The sequence below is a fragment of the Cricetulus griseus genome, chromosome 4 (assembly GCF_003668045.3).
Source record: "Cricetulus griseus strain 17A/GY chromosome 4, alternate assembly CriGri-PICRH-1.0, whole genome shotgun sequence".
In the NCBI taxonomy this organism is placed as follows: Eukaryota; Metazoa; Chordata; class Mammalia; order Rodentia; family Cricetidae; genus Cricetulus; species Cricetulus griseus.
The window spans coordinates 144,527,898-144,544,264 of NC_048597.1; the positions used below are offsets into that span (position 1 = coordinate 144,527,898).

Genomic DNA, 16,367 nt, shown 5'->3' on the forward strand with positions numbered 1-16,367 from the left:
AGTGTACTTGCAAATGGAATGCTGCTGTGATTTAATAGTGCAGCTTGCAACACGCCAAACAGCAGTGTGAGTTGATGAGCATGCTGTTTTAATGGTTTGTGTTAAGAACATTTTTTCACTTCAGTTTACTTTTCAGTCATTAAAATTGGTATGTGGTCAGCACTTCGCTAAAAAGGCAGGTCAGTTCACGTTGGAGCAAATAAAATATTGGTAGCAAAATAAATGGCCAGTCTGTAAATACTTCTGTTAAGATAAAATTTCATTTTCCAGAATATCACAGTTCTAACAGGCAGTGTTTATTACTATTGCCAACCCTGCGTGCGTGAGCTCCTTCCCCTCCATCACTTAAGGACACACAGCACACACACTCCCACAAGCTTACTTAGCTATTCATAAAGGTTATACCTTTCAAGAATGCTTCCTTCCCACTGTACATGTTGGCATCCACAGCCCCATGATTTTTTTTATGTCTGTGACCTCCTAGTTCTTCACTGTCATTACAGTGCACCTGACCTTCTTGTCCCTATCTCTTACTCCTAAGAACATTCATTCCTCCACTTAAAATCTTTTGAACATCATGGACAGCAGATTTTTCATATATCTCATCTTTGGGACTCCTTGCAAGAACCTTCCCTTTGCCAGTTTTATGGTTTATGTTAACAAATTGGCTTTATTTTATCATCCATGTCCAAAACCTTGAATTGTTATGAATCGGATAATTTAAAGTCCTTAACTACCTGATTCACTTTGACTTTATATAATTTTCAAGTGTGCTGAGCATTAGCTCACACCTTGAACTAAAACCATCTACACCATCACACTTGTTCTTCCAATCTTTTTGGTGCCATCACATTAGGATTTTGATATTTTTTATGTTTAGTATAAGAAATAAAAAAAATGAGTTATAATAATGAGATGACAAGTGTGTTTGCTGCCTGTGTGTGCTCCTTTGCCTAAAAAAGTGCTCTTTCTCAGGTCATTGCAAGGCTTGCTTTCTCATTTTTAGCATTCAAATGTTACCATCTTAGCTAAAAAACAGTAACCCTGCACTCCCCTCTGTGAGTGTATGTGTCTGTGTTTGTTTTGGTTTTTGGAGACAGGGTTTCTTTGTGTAGCCCTAGCTATTCTGGAACCAGCTCTGTAGACCAGGCTGGCCTTGAACTCATGGAGATCTGTCTGCCTCTACTTCCCTAGTGCTATAATTAAAGGTGTGCACCACCACTGCCTGGCTTCCCCTCTGTTTCTTAGACCGCTCCAACTTTCTGTTTACTACTTACAAACACTGAAAATGTATGTGATTGTTTTCTTCCCCATTGCAATGTGAGCTGTGTGAATAGAGCCTTTAAGTATGGCTAGTTACTGCTTTTTTTTCTGTGCCAGGCATAGTAAGTTTTCAGTAAATGTTTGTTCATTAAATGGAACTGCCATTCTTTATACAACAAAATGGCCTTTTCCCTTAAAACACTGAACTTCCTTCTTTATCTTTTAAAACATTATGCAGGTTACTTTTTGTCAACTTGACACGAACTAGAGTCTATGGAAAGTCACTCAACTAGAGGAAACCTCAGTTAATGAGTTGTCTTAATCAGATGGCCTTTGGGTGTATCCGTGGGCCATTTTCTTAGTTGCTCATTGATACATGAGGACCCAGCTCACTGTGGGTGGTGCTATATCTAGGAGGTGTGCTTGGGCTCTATCAGGTAGATCAAGCCTGAGGAAACAAGCAGGCAAGCCACATTCCTCCAGGTTCCTGCTTGAGCTTCTGCCTTGATTTCCCTTGGTAATAAACTGTAACCTGTAAGAAGAAGTAAACTCATTCCTTCCCTAGTTGGTTTTAGCATGACAGACAGTGAACTAGAACAGACAATAATATAAATTTTCTTCATTGCTTTCTGCCCCCCCTCTTTCTTTTTAAACAAAAATGAGACTTACTGGTACTTTCTTTCAGGCTATCTACAAGTAGCTGTTTGTACTTGGGCTGTTTTCCATTGTATCACTTACCTTTCCTAGCAGAGCAAACTTGGATAGAAGAGCTGGATTATTCCTTTAGAGTAATTTTGATGAAGAGGTAATTTCAGAATATGTGTATCTGTGTGTTAGTGGATCTAATGTGTAGTATGTAATTTATTGTAGAATTAATCACTATTATTTTTACTAGCATTGAAGAAAAATAATTTACCTTAACAAAGTATCTTGGGATGGGAAGATGGCTTAGTGGGTAAATTGCTTGGAGCTCAAGCATGCAGACCTGAGGTCAGACATCCAGGATTCATTCACTTTAATGCCCGATGTGCTGCCGATAGGCAGAAAGGTGGAACTTGGAGTCTTGATGCCAAGTCTATCTAGCAGAAACAGTGTTCTCCAGGTTCAGTGAGAGACCCTGTCTCAAGAAAAACAAGGTGGGGAGCAGTTCCAGATGTCGTCTCAGCTTATCCTTTGACCTCCACACACATGTATAGACAGGTGAGAGCATAATAATCCCCCTGCATACTTGTATGCACACATCCCCACCCAGATAAAGCACCTGTAAAGGTAATAGTATACTGTTGTTAGATTTTCCTAGAACCTTTTATAAAATGCACTAGAAGATTATGTGAATTACTAGGACCGAGTATAATCTGAAGAAGCAGAATAATGTTAAATAACTAGGGCAGTGGAGTGATGTAAAAAGAGATGGAGAAGATGAAGCTCAGTTATAGAAAAGCATAAATTTGCTAATATGTAAATGTGCTAATTTAGGTTGATTAACCAGCTGTTGCCTAGCAGAGGAGTTGTGATAATTATCTTAATGGTGCTTGCTAATAATTTTCCCAAATTGTTTTAAACATTACCTTTGAATAATTTCCCCTGCTGTTAATTGGTTCTCTGAGATGTTTCTAGTGGAAGTGAACCTTAAGGCAACTCTTCTGCTGCAGAACAGCTTGCTTGTTTCACCCTCGTTTACAGGTATCATGGTTACTTTTTTGCTCTGGTCTTCTCATCCTTTTGTTTTTAGAAGTAGATAATTGAACTGAAGCAGCAATATATTTTACTTAACTTTGTTTGTATGGTTTATAAATTGTTCAGGGACTTGAATTTGCCTGCAGCTTTCTTTGATTCCTGTTTCTGTGGTGTCCAGATAGTAGAAAATAGATACACCTGTTACCATTATTTATTTTACAGAGCTCTAGATAGTCCTCTCTCCGTCCCTTCCTCCTTCCCTCCCTCAAGGTTTTTCTGACAGCCTTAGTATCCTGGAATTCACTATGTACACCAGACTGACCTCAAATCAGAGATCCTCTTTCCTCTGCTTCCTGAGTGCTGGGATTAAAGGTGTGAAGCACTGTCTGGCTAGATTTTCATGTTAATGAACTTGTTAGTTCTTGTTAGTAAATATGAAATTATTATTAAATATGATACAGTTCAGTAATGCTAAACAGACCTCTAGGAGAGAACTATAGGCCACATTTCGAGACAGTGTGTGTATCTTTTACTTAATTGTGGCTTTTTTTTTGAGGGGAGACTTTAACATGAACTCATGATAGTCAGACTTTAAAAAAGTCTGTTTCTTTCCTTCAGACTGTGGGGATAATTTTCCTAGAGAATATAAAATTGTGGAGTCAGTATCTTGAATAGTGAAAAAATTGGTACTGTTGTTTGTTTTTTAAAATATGTATATTTTGTGTCCAAGTTTTTTTTGAAAATATTCAAAAAGGAATTAAGTTAACCTTTTGTGACACATTTATACTTTAAGGGTGCATCATTTTAATGATGATGTCACTTACTATAATATACTCTACATTTAATATGCTTATTTTTCTAAGGTATTGGAATGATGATTAGATCTTTTCCTTATTATCTCTTGTTCCTTTGTCAGAAATGGGACAATATTTCCAAAAACATCTGTAAACATGTCATTTCAGAGATACCTTACATATGTTCCTGTTGTCTTTTCTTGATAGCATATATTTTATATTAAAATCTAATTCATCTAGTTGATTATATAGATACACAAAGTACTTTGTGTGATTTTTGGTGGGGGTTCTTTTGGGGACAGTGAATTAGTTACTTTGTTGCTGTGATTGAACACCATAACCAGAAGTGTCTTGTGGAAGAAAGAATTGGTTTTCTCTATGTTCTGGAGACTGAGTCCATAATGACAAGGAAGGCATGGTGGCAGGCAGCTAGAACAGGAAGCTGGCTGATCACATTTCATTACATGAGAAACTGGGAGTGTGAAATGGTGAGACAAGCCTGCCCCAACTGACTGATTTCCTTTAGACATGGTTCTATTATCTCCCTAGCTCCACCAATTTGGGGCCACATGTTTAAATGCCTGAGTGTATGGGGTCATTCAAACCACTAGAGGGTGGTTCTTGCTATGTAGCCCAGTCTGCTCTTTATCTCATGATCCTTCTGTCTCAGCTTCCTAAATCCTGGGAACACAGTAGGCATGTGTCCCTGTCTTAGTTAGGGTTACTATTACTGTGATCAAACACTGTGATGAAAAGCAACTTGTGGAGGAGAGGGTCTCTTTCACTCACAGTTTCCTGTAACAACAGTTCATCACCAAAGGAAGTCAGGACAGGAACTCACGAAGGGCAGGAATCTGGAGCCAGAAGCTGATGTAGAGGCCATGGAAGGCTGCTACTTACTGCTTTGCTCATCATGGTTTGCTCAGCCTGCTTTCTTATAGAACCCAGGATCACCAGCCTAGGGATGACACTACCCACAATGGGCTGGGCCCTCCCCATCCATCACTAAATAGGAAAATGCTCTATGGCTTGCCTTCAGCCCAGTCTCATGGAGAGGCATTTTTCAATTAGGGTTCCCTCCCTCCAATGACTATAGCTTGTTCAAGTTGATACAAAATTAGCCAGCACAATTCCAATGGTTGGTTATATAGGTGCAGTTCTGTCACACAGAGACAACTCATAATTTTGTTTACTGTTTTTCAACAATTCAAGATGTAAAAGAGTTTCTCCTTTATCACTCTATTTTAGGCAGAAATTAAAAAAATCATTATTTTAAAACATAATATTTATGACAGTTTAGAAAATAGCTGTGCTCTCCTTCAAGTGTTAAATATAAGAAATAAAGATGATACAACAAACTGAATCTTAAGAGAGTAAAGATGGAAAATGGCAACACGTGACCATATTTTTTTAACTTATTTTCAGATGGTTTTATCACAAGCTTAGGGGCTGAAAAGAGTAGTCATTTATTATTATTTCTCATTCTGTGAGTTGGGCAGGTGGAATGTTTTCTGCTTTGGGTCTCATAACACAGAAGATGGCACCCACTGGGCTGAGCTCTCATCTGGAGATGCCATGCAGCAATCAGCTTCCTGCCTCATTCAGGTGCTGAGCAGAAGTTCCTTGTGGTCCCAAGTCTGAGGTCCATGTTTCCTTCCTGGCTGTCAGAGAAGAACCTATCTCTGCTCTTTTAAGTGACCCAAATTACTCTCACGTGGCCCTTTCAGCCTTCAAAGCGATTGGTAGTCTTCTTTGACTTTCTTTTCTGTTACTAGCTTGAGAAAATCTGGTTTGGGATTGCTGTCCCAGATAAATCTGGTGTTTTAAGACGGACTGAACTGAGCTTTTAATTTCATCTATGGAGTCACTTCAGTGAGGTACCCAGTTAGAGGAAGTAATGGAGAAGTAGGCACAGGGCTCATTTTAGAATTTTACCTACAGCAGTGTTATATGTTTTCTTTGGCTTTTATACATCATAATATATTTGCCATATGTGTTATATTAGTTGGTGAAAATAGAGATAGTGCAAAAATTATAAATTTGTCAATATTCATGCAACCAATTTCTTTGGGTAATTTGCATATTCTGTATGTTGCTGTTGTTAACACAAAAACAGTAGTATGGGGCCAGACAGATGGCTCAGCAATGCTCTTCCAGAGGACCCAAATTTGATTCCCAGCACCATATGGGTGGCTCACAACTGTCTGTAATTCCAGTTTCAGGGGATCCTAGACTTCTGGCCTCCTAGGGTGCTGTATTTACTTTCACGAACCCCCCCACATAGACCCACATATATATGCACATAATTAAAGACAATAGAAGTGAATCTCTAATAATAAAAAGATTTTTAAAAAGAGTACTAAACATATTTAATGATTTTATGATATCTCATAAAGTAGAATATAGTTCTTTAGTTAATAGGGACCTAAAATTATTTGGTATATTTTACTTTAGTGAATAACTTTATGATGAGTTTTTCTTATTCTTTTTATTCTTAAAATAGAGAATTGCTGACTAATGGATGTGGAGATCCCCAAATTATTTGCCAATTTAATTAAAATATTGTGACTAACACTGCAGACTGCTGTTCTTTCTTGGCCTCAGAGGAGCAGCTGGATCAGATTTCTTTCAGTTTTGTAATACTTTAGGCAATTTCCATGTACTGCATTTTTCTCCTTTGTCTTTGTTCAAAAGTTTGGAGGGACCAAGTGGGTTAGATATGATCAAATCCCCATTGTATTCAGGTATAAAATCTCGAAGAATAAAAATTTTATAGTCTGTAATCCTTGTTAGTGTCCTGATAAACATCAACATGGAGTTTGCTGCATTTTAAAGGAGATTCACACCCAGAGATAATGCAGAGGGCTTGAGGTGTGCTGGGGTAGTGACTGTAGAAGTAGCTGGCTTTCATGTCTGTGTCAGAATGTAGTACATTGCATTACTATGGAATGACGTTGCAGTTAACCAGGCAACATTGTCAACTACTTTATTTGCATGTGTGGTCACCAAAATCAGATACTTGAAAGACCCTTCTGTTGTCTGTACCGTCTGTTATCTCTACCATCTAAGATGATGGTAGAGTAATTTTAGGGCAGTAAATACAGATAGAACGTAACATGCTCTTCCTATTTTTTTCATGTTTCCCAAATCAAAATGTTTTAGTAGGATGGGTCAGTTGTTCCTTATTGTTTGATTGGTTCAGACTGTAGTGCAGCAAATGCTTGCCTTGTTATGGATGTGTAATTCTAAAGACTGCTGACTTGTTACTGGAAGGAAATCCCTTTGGCTTATATCTGTTAGATTTTTGGCCTCAGTTCTTGTTACATGAGTTTTTGTCCAACAAGGCATGCTCCCAACCCCATCCTTACACAATAGAACTTTTAAAGAAATTGAGGGCTTTAGATTTGATTCTCAGTGAACTTGGCATTCATTTCAGTTTGTCTTTGCAGCTCATTGAAATTGTTCACCTTTAGCATTTGGTATCACCTTCCCTTCCCATTGTTCTCTGTCTGTACATTTGATAAACATGCATATGTTTTTATATATCTTTCATAAAAAGTGTTCAGAAAGGAATGAAAACAGCTACCTGCTTCTTGTTACACACTTTTGTGTAGTGATTGACACTTACTTTACATTCAGTATTTAATTAGTTCTCAGTTCAACTGTGTTCTTGTAAAACTCATTTCAAAACCTCATCAAGGTAGTTCACAGGATAGCCTTTCCATAACTTCTGCATTTGTCAGTTCTGTCATCAGAGCTGTGTGTAAACATAGACACATAATTATCACATACACAACGGAAATGACTACAGATTTCTATGCAGATTCCTGTTTTACAGTAGTTACTATTTCTTTCACTGAAGTCCTTAGATTTTTAGTGACATTAGTAATCGCTTGTTTGTGCTAATCTTCCATTTTTATTTTATTTCAAACTTTAATTTTATTTATTGTTACTGTGTATGTGCTTGTGTGTGATATGTATGTGAGGACAAGCACTTGTATGCCATGGCATGCATATGGAGGAGGACAACTTTCAGGAGCTGGTTCTTTCCTCCCAACCTGGGTTTTAGGGAGTAAGCTCAGATGGTCAGGACTTTGACCTGCTGAGCCATTTCACTGGCCGATTTTCTACCACCCCCTCAGGAAAATACTTTATTTGCTATTTCTGAAGTTTTCAGCATTTCTGTAACATGCACAGTTCAAGTGTAAATAGAACAGAAAGCATAATTCTCTGAAAAGCCTTATCAATTACTAGTACTTCACAGCCTATTGACAATCCCATAGAATTTAAAATTCATTTATTTGTTTAGTTTATTGTGTGAGTACATGTGTGTGCAGGGGGAATACATACATTTCATGGCACATGTGTGGAGGTCAGAGGACAACCTGTGGGAGTCAGTTCTCTCCTTCCACCATGTAGTTCCCAGGGATTGAACTCAGGTTGTCAGGCTGGGCAGCAAATGCCTTAACCTGCTCAATCATACCACTGATCTTTCTGAAGAATTTTAAATCTTGCAAACCTTCAAAATTCAGTCATCTCTGAACAGAGATTAACTGCATGTCAGGGACCCACAAAGCCTGGAAGGATGCTATGTTTTCCAGGTTTTCATTCAGTTTGGTTACATACACTCCCAAAGATGTTCCAGTTTTCCCTTTCACAGACTTGTGTTGACAGGTCCTTAGTGATGTCATCTCACAGTGAGGGTTGGCTTTATGGAGACTTGCCTCCTGTTCCAATCCTCTACCTCCTCTGTGAGATCCCTGTTCAACATCAAAGTCCATCTCACTGTAGGGCACACAAGCCTCAGACTGTTTCCTAAGTCAGGGGCATGTCCCATTCCAGAAGTTGCCCCAATAGCACATCTGGGACAGGCTTTCTGAGTATGGGCATTTGACCAGTCCCCCGTCCTGAAGTGGGCCCAGCATATCTGCTCCATGGCCACGTTATAGGCCGGGCAGCAAGACATGCTTGTGACACCAAGTCTTGGCAAGTGTGAGGTAGGCTCAGCACAGTGATGTTCAAAGCTTGATATCAGATGAGCAGACAGTATCCAGGCCCTCCATGCCTGTGTGCTTGAGTGGATCTTGATCAGAGAAACACCAGAAAAGCAGATGGTGACATGGCACAGTGACATGGTGCAGTCTCATGGTGCAGACAAATGAGATGGAGGCTTTGGGTATAGACGCTTTTGGATGACAAGATTTTGCTTCTAAATGTATATGGCTATTCAAGGGCTGGCCACTGGGCACTGAAGACATTGTAGACAGGTGAAGGGAACCAGTGCATTTGATTTGTAAATCTAATTCATCACTCAAAAAGAAGTATTTCTCATGGAAAAATGTTCTTTTAAATATAATAAAATATATTAAAAAATAAGAAACTTCTCAGGAGGAAGCATCTAGGCCTAATAATAATAACTGCATTAGAAGTAAATCAGGCCCACCAGCTTGTAAACAGTTTGAAATGAACCTGCTGGATTACATCCTGTACCATCCCTGTGCAAACTGCAACAATGTCTTCTAGAGAAAATAAGAACAAACATCTAGTAAATCTAGAGAGTCGATAATTCGAAACCATCAATCTTGAATACCAAGATTAACAGCCTTCTTCATCAGGGCACATTTGTAACAGCTTGGATGTGTATAGAAGACATTCTGAGGACACAGATGCTATTTTGAAGCATAACTGCAGTGTGATTCCACAGCTTTGGAAACCGCTGGTGCGCACCCGAACATCATGGTCTGACTGAACAGTACACTTTTGCCCTGCAAACAGGCGCTATGCTGCTTTCTGTATAGACAAGTCATGCAGGTGTCTCCCTAAAGCACTAGCTCTGACGATCGGCCGTCCCTAACGTCCTGAGGAGCTTCTCCGTTCCTGCATGGCAGCCTTTAAGCGGAGTAAGGATTTGTTTCATGAATGGACGAGGAAGACTTCTGAAGTCAACAACAAATGCACACAGCAACCAACCCAGTTGTCTCCTTTCAGGATCCATTTCATCCACCCTCCATCACGTCGTTTCCATTTAGAAAGGGCTACGCTTCCCACCTGTGACCACTGGTCGTGCATATTCTACAAAGTCATCAATAAGGACAGGCCAGACAAATCATCTGCATTCATGTTTCCAAAATCTAGGAGAAGGTTCCAAGTATCCCTTGGATTTTATCTTTTGTGATGCTCCAGAAGAAATGTGTTCCAAAGATCTAAAAATTTAAACCTTCCAGACAATACTAACTTCTATTATGCAACAGCCATTTCTAAATATATGGGACCCACAGTGTAATGCTAAGACGATTAGTCTTGTCCTGCTTATACGTCTACATCCTTATCCCTTAGGAAGAACATTAAGCGAGATCTAGATTCAACTCATCTTAATGATGTAAGGCGCTCACACTGGGAAATGGAGGAGAACCTAAACCCTTCTGCCCAGGGTTCTTGGCAAAGGTGAAGGTGAACTGGTAGAAATCTTTAAACTTCGCCGAGTCCTTAAGCTCTTGCTCCAGCTTAGGAAGAAGAGCTTTTAGTTTTTCTGTGCTATCACACCCAAGCTCTGAGTGGCAGCCCTGAACTTCCATGCTATGACCAAACCACTAATACTGGCAGGGTCCAGGCTCAAATGATCACAGAACTGCTGAATCCCATCAACTCCGATTTTGTTTCCATCCTGTGGGTCTTTGTACCTGCCATATAGCAGCTCCAGCTTCTTCTGGTCCACAGTGCTCTTCATAGACTCTCGGTGGAACGCCTCTGGGTTTTGGAAGAAACTGTCTGTAGCCTCATCTAGTTTCCACTCATTCTGTGTCAGGCAGTAGATAGCAGTTTTCTCTCTAGTCTAGGTGCATGCCCTGAATTGGTGGACTTTGTCCTTCTGAATTGATTTAAGTTTATGCATGCTCCCCAACGCTGCCGAAGAGCCCATTTTCTACCTTTAAAAGTTTCAAAATAAGAATGCTAGTTTTATAGAAAACAATTTGTTTTAATTGTAGGAAATATCCTTGAAAGGATATATTGTTTTGCTTTATTGCCACTTGAAGTAATCCCTCTCTGGGCTTAGCCACTAATGTATAATTAGGATCATCTGTTTTATTTCATTATTTTTAAGAGAGTGCTGCTCTTTCCCTTCTTAATTTTTACTGATATTTAAGTCATTTATGTGGCCTCAAAAAAATAGGGACAATCTGTCGTTTCCCCTTTTCTGTCTTTCCCATTGGTAAATATTCAAATTAGTTTTTGCTTACTCTTCTATTTTTTAAGCAAAACACACATGAATATTTGTATTTACTGTTTTTAAGGTAGCCTGGTGAAGACTACTTCACAGCAGTAAATCAGAATCTTCTGGTTGCTTTATAGTCGTGATTACTCCCTTGTATGGACAGTTTGTACTTTGCCAACATAAGATGAAAATGGAGGAAAAAAACCAGTCCTGTCTTGGTAAGATTTGAGAGGGCAGAGATGAGTTGTCTTTGGTCTATAAGCCTCAGCCATAATCACTGCCAGACATCCTCATCATGAAAACATGTTGAGTTTTATCTGATAAATTGTATATATCAAGTCTGTACTCTAATGTTTTTCATAATCATTTTAATTATAAAATGTGAGCTTTACGCCAGCCGCCGCCTGAGTTAGGGCCCAAATGAATACACAGAAACTTGTATTAGGTCCAAAGCTGCTTGGCTAATGACTAGGATTCTCATCTGTTAGCTCAGTTTCAATTATCATAAATCTATATATTTTATAAGACTTATCTTATCGGACGCCTTATTGGCGTCCCTCCTTGCCGGTGAATCACATTGTACTTCTGGAGCAGGAGCAGAGGGGAAAAGAGGGACGCTTCCTGTTTCTCCTTCTTTAAATGTGAGTCTCCTTGCTCTGTCACTTCCTGCCTGGATCACCACTTCTCTATTATATTTCCCAGAATCCTCTTTGACTCCTAGTCCCATCTAACTTGCTGTCTCAATGACCAAACAGTATTTTATTTAACAATCAATAAGATAAACATACACAGTACATTCCCCATTATTTACATTTTAATGGAAGCCTAATTTACATATGGGGAAGCAATAATGTTTTGTTTTTTGAGACAGTTTCTTTGTGTAGGATTGGGTGTCCTAGAACTTGCTCTTTAGGCTAGGCTGGCCTTGAACTCACAGAAATCCAGCTGCCTCTGTCTCCTAAGTGCTGGGATTAAAGGTGTGCACCTGCACCCCGCTGCCCCTCACCCCCCCCCAATCTTACGTGTATGTATTGGTGAAATTACTTCATGTATGAACAAGATCAAGATTTGAACATAGAATGTTATATAAAATTCAGAAACCTCTTGGATGCTTCTTTTTCTACCAGAAGTATTTATTCCTCTTGTACATCAAGTCCTGCAAAAGGAGTGTGTGTGTGTGTGTGTGTGTGTGTGTGTGTGTGTGTGTGTGTGTGTGTGCGCGCGCGCACGCGCGCTCGTGAGTGCACGCACACGTGAGTGTTTTGTATTTGCATTCTTTTGTGTATGTAGTAGAACCCCACCTGATCCTTTCTGTTTCTGTGGCAGTTTTCTGCATCTAGCACTGCTTCCCATTCTAAATCGTGGTTACATCTGATCTTTAGGGAGGTCCTCATTGAAGCCTTGTCGTAATCTTTTTGTTATATTTGTTAAGCTGACATTTTCTTCCTTAATCATCAATATTAGTTGTTAGATCTAAAGTGCCTCCAACCCCTCCCCACAGTAATTGTGACATTGTCCTAAACAGAAGGATGTTGGCCAGGTAAACATAATGATTGCTATTGGGTAAACAGAGACTTTTGTGGGGTTAAGCACCCAAAAGTAAGCAAGGGCACAGTGAAGCCACCTAACCAGACCATTCCATGGGTAGGAAGAAAGGTTTATTGGGTGTTAAAAGTGCCAAGGCTATCTCCTGGGGCAGAGAGAAGAGCAGAAGGCAGAAAAGCAGTTAAGATTTTGTATGACAGTTAGCATGGTGGGGTCTTTGATCCCAGCTGATCCAGGCTGTTCAGATTGAGCAGGAAAACTAGATGCCCTGGCCTAAGGTAAGGCAGATTAGAGGAGGTTCCTGGTAAACAGAAGCCTTTCCTTATTTTTATTTTAGTTTTAAATTAGGCCTCTGTAACATACTTTCTTCAACAAGGCCACATCTCCTAATCCTTCTAATCCTATCAAAGAGTTCCACACCCTGGTGCTAAGCATAAAAATATGAGCCTATGGGGGCCATTCTTATTGGAACCACCACTGGCCATCTATCATACTCCTAAGAATAAGGTAAAAATCTACTTCCCAATTGCCATTTGGACCCACTCAACCATTTTATAAATGGATTGTATTATTGATCCTAGTATTAATTTCCCCTTATTTAGAAAGTTATTTTATCATCTCAGGTATTATCTTACCAGTTGTCAACGTTCATCCCATGATACAATATCTTACAATACTAAAATAAAGACATTTAAAAAAAGGAAAATGGGGAATCATCTACTAGACTAGTTGGCAAAGTTTTCTTAAAAGACCATCTGGTGCATAATTTTAGTCCTGTGGTCACAGTGTCTACCCCACTCTGACCAAACTTGGCCACAATCCAGTGACAGTTACTGGAAAAGCAAGTGAACTACAAGTTGAGTTCTGCAACACTTGACCTACAGTCTGTCTGGTGCCCAGTGAAACCATTCCTCACCCAGTTTTTGTGTGAAGTTGTCCAAATGGTTCCATCATCCTTCTAGAAGGTTTAATGTTTCTGTTTGTTTGTTTTGTTTTGTTGGCTTTGTGGTCTGCATTTTTATTTCACTGAATATATTTATTGATTTCATAGTTTTCATATTTCATCTATAATAGAATAGAGAAGAGAGTAGCAAAGAAAGATACTTCACAATAACCAGAAACATCAGAAGGTGGATTCAAGAGGTAACAGCACTGTAATTCTGGGAAAGATCACAGATAGTACATTTTTCACTAATGCTAAAACCTGAGATAAAAATAATATAACATCACAACTGATGAGTGAAGAGCATATTTCCTCACACACACGCACGCATACACATAATAAAAAATATAGAAAGAATATAGTATTATTCTTTCATGTTTTGAAAACCTTGAAAAGAATCAAGGAACATCTAAGAAGATTGACCATGAAATAGCAGGTCTTAATAATACTTAACATTGCTAAAGAGAAAAAAAACATTGAAAAAAATTAGTTCTGCTTATGGTAATATGCCAAGACTCAATTCTTACAAGGTTGCGCAATTCCCTCATGTAGTTGAAGCATTTTTAACATTATCCAAATTTTATTGACTAGTTTTTTTTTTAATTAAGAAAAAAATTAGTTAAGGTTGTGATTCTTGAGCTAGGAAGCTGAGGCGGGAGGATTGTGAGCTTGAGTCCAGCCTGGGCTGCCTAGATTGTGAACAGTTGTGATTTTCCTGTCAGCACACCTTGAGCATATCTGATACTGCTGAAGCAGGTGGCGTGTTCTGTTTCTCTGCGTGTTCTGATCTAGGCTGTAAGAATGAATTCACTTATGATGGATATTTGGGTTAAATTTTATTTCTTTCAGTCTACTATGAAACTCTTGATCTTAGTTGTTTTATTTAGACAGCTGAATGTTTCACTAAATTTCAAAATCATCTCTGTAAACTGTGGTCGCCTGAGGAGTATGCTGGCAGTATCACATACCACCTTCAAATTTTGAAGTGAGAAATGCCTGTTGTTCCCTTGTTCATAATATCATCCTTAACTTTCATTGGTAATTGTAGTATAACCAGGATTATTTCATTCTAGTAACTCCTAGGAGAGATTTTAGTTTGTACTGAGAATCCTAATAACTGATTATAAAATTTTATGACAACATGAAAATTCTTATTTTTACAGTAAGTTTTCCCTTATAAGGTAAACTCAAGTATTTAAATTTAATATTTTTGTTAGCTTATTCCAAATAGCTAAAAATCAAGTAAGTTTACAATTTAAAGGAAAATTATTAAATCAAAACATGTTCCTATAATACAGGTTCATAAAAGAAGTCTCACTACTAAGAGAATAACCATAGCTTTCCTTTGTCTTTATTTTTTAAGGCAAGAGGAGCAGATGTCCCAGAGATCCCTGGAGATCTTACCCTTAAGGCATGCGGCAGTACAGCGAGTATGAAGGTTAAGCATGTGAAGAAGTAAGTACAGGCAGGAGTGGCTCCAAGAGAATTTCTACAAATGGGTGTCACTTCCATCCTCCTATGCATAGAACAGTTTATACTGTTGAGCTTTACAGTGTAACTCAACAATGAACTGAACAGGTCTTTATATAGCCCACTTTCCTAAAAATACACTTTATTTTTCATCCTTAAATGTTGTTGCCTATTAAGTTTCGTTTGTCTAACAGGGAGATCTAGACTTGTCTCTGTACTTCTAACACAAACTCCCATTTATTAAGGAAAGTCAGCTTTATTGGTTGAATTATGGAATCCTAGGCTTATCTTTTAGAAGCCTAAAATACTTAGAGTTGAAAATTACGTGGAATACCTGTCTTTCCCACATAGTTTTAACAGGAAATCCAGCTTCTCCCTTAGCAAAAGAGAGCTAAACAGGGAAGTAATCTTCAAGTGTAAGTCTAGGAAAGATAAGGATAAAAATGTTCATTCTGTACCCAGGGCCACCACTCCCGGACTGATGGGCTGTGACAACATTCACAGGTAAAATCTGGTGTGCTTTGTGTTGTGAATTCTGCTTCTCTGTAGAAGCTGGCAGTTCACGGTTAGTTTGCCAAAAATATGGCTTTTATGTGAGCATTGACTTGGCAATGAGACTTAATGTCTCATTTTTGGTTCCTGTCTGCACACTCAATGGATCCAAGCATTTCAGGAAAGGTTTGTGTGTTTGTGGTCCACGTGCATGTGCATATTAATATTTTTGCTTGCATGAGCTCTGAAATCCATGGTATTTATACTAATTTTGAGTAGTGAAGTATCTTGTTTCATATTTGCTTTTATGTATTTTAGGTTACCCTTCACAAAGGGACACTTTCCAAAGATGGCTGAATGTGCACATTTTCATTATGAGAACGTGGAATTTGGCAGTATACAGGTATATTTGAATTATTCCCTACATTCTTGATTAAGTAATACTTGCTATTTTAATGTTTTGATACTTTGCTTAGTACTTGATGTGTAGTTGACATATATTTTTAGACACCATACTAATGTATCAATTAGAGAACACACACACACACACACAACACACACACACACACACACACACACACACACACACACACCCAGTTATATGTCATGTTCATATGTCCATGAGTTTGTAAAGTAGGTTTGTCTTCTGGAATTAAGTAGGTGTGCTAACACTTATTTGAATCAATCACTGTGAGTTTTGAAATCTGGAAGGTCGCAGTGCTCCCACTTAATCTTTCTTAAGTGTCTTGGTTATTATTGGCCTCAGCATTCTCACTTGGCATCAAATGAAATACTCTGCTCTTGTGATAAGTCACTGGCAGCTTAATATGAAAAATGAAAACTTTAAAGGGGGCAGGTTGTGATTATTTTAAAAAGTTACGTTTCTCCAGGGCAACAAAAACTGTTCTTTATTTTACTTGGTTTTCATGATAGTCAAATAGAAAGAAGATCTTGATATCTACATACCATG

General features: G+C 38.6%; 1 protein-coding gene and 1 pseudogene across 4 annotated transcripts in view; one reads left to right on the forward strand and one right to left on the reverse strand.

Annotated features, from left to right (window-relative positions):
• Arhgap32 (Rho GTPase activating protein 32) overlaps positions 1 to 16,367 on the forward strand; it is a 225,773-nt gene that overhangs the window by 94,016 nt on the left and 115,390 nt on the right. For 2 of the 4 annotated variants that reach the window (XM_027411761.1, XM_027411762.1), the window contains exons 3-5: positions 14,799 to 14,890; positions 15,368 to 15,409; positions 15,716 to 15,800. In XM_027411761.1, the coding sequence (XP_027267562.1) occupies positions 14,799 to 14,890; positions 15,368 to 15,409; positions 15,716 to 15,800 (219 nt within the window). The remainder of the gene's footprint in view (positions 1 to 14,798; positions 14,891 to 15,367; positions 15,410 to 15,715; positions 15,801 to 16,367) is intronic. The other 2 variants (XM_027411763.1, XM_027411764.1) reach the window with 1 other exon arrangement.
• Positions 9,841 to 10,626, reverse strand: LOC100765127 (annotated as a pseudogene).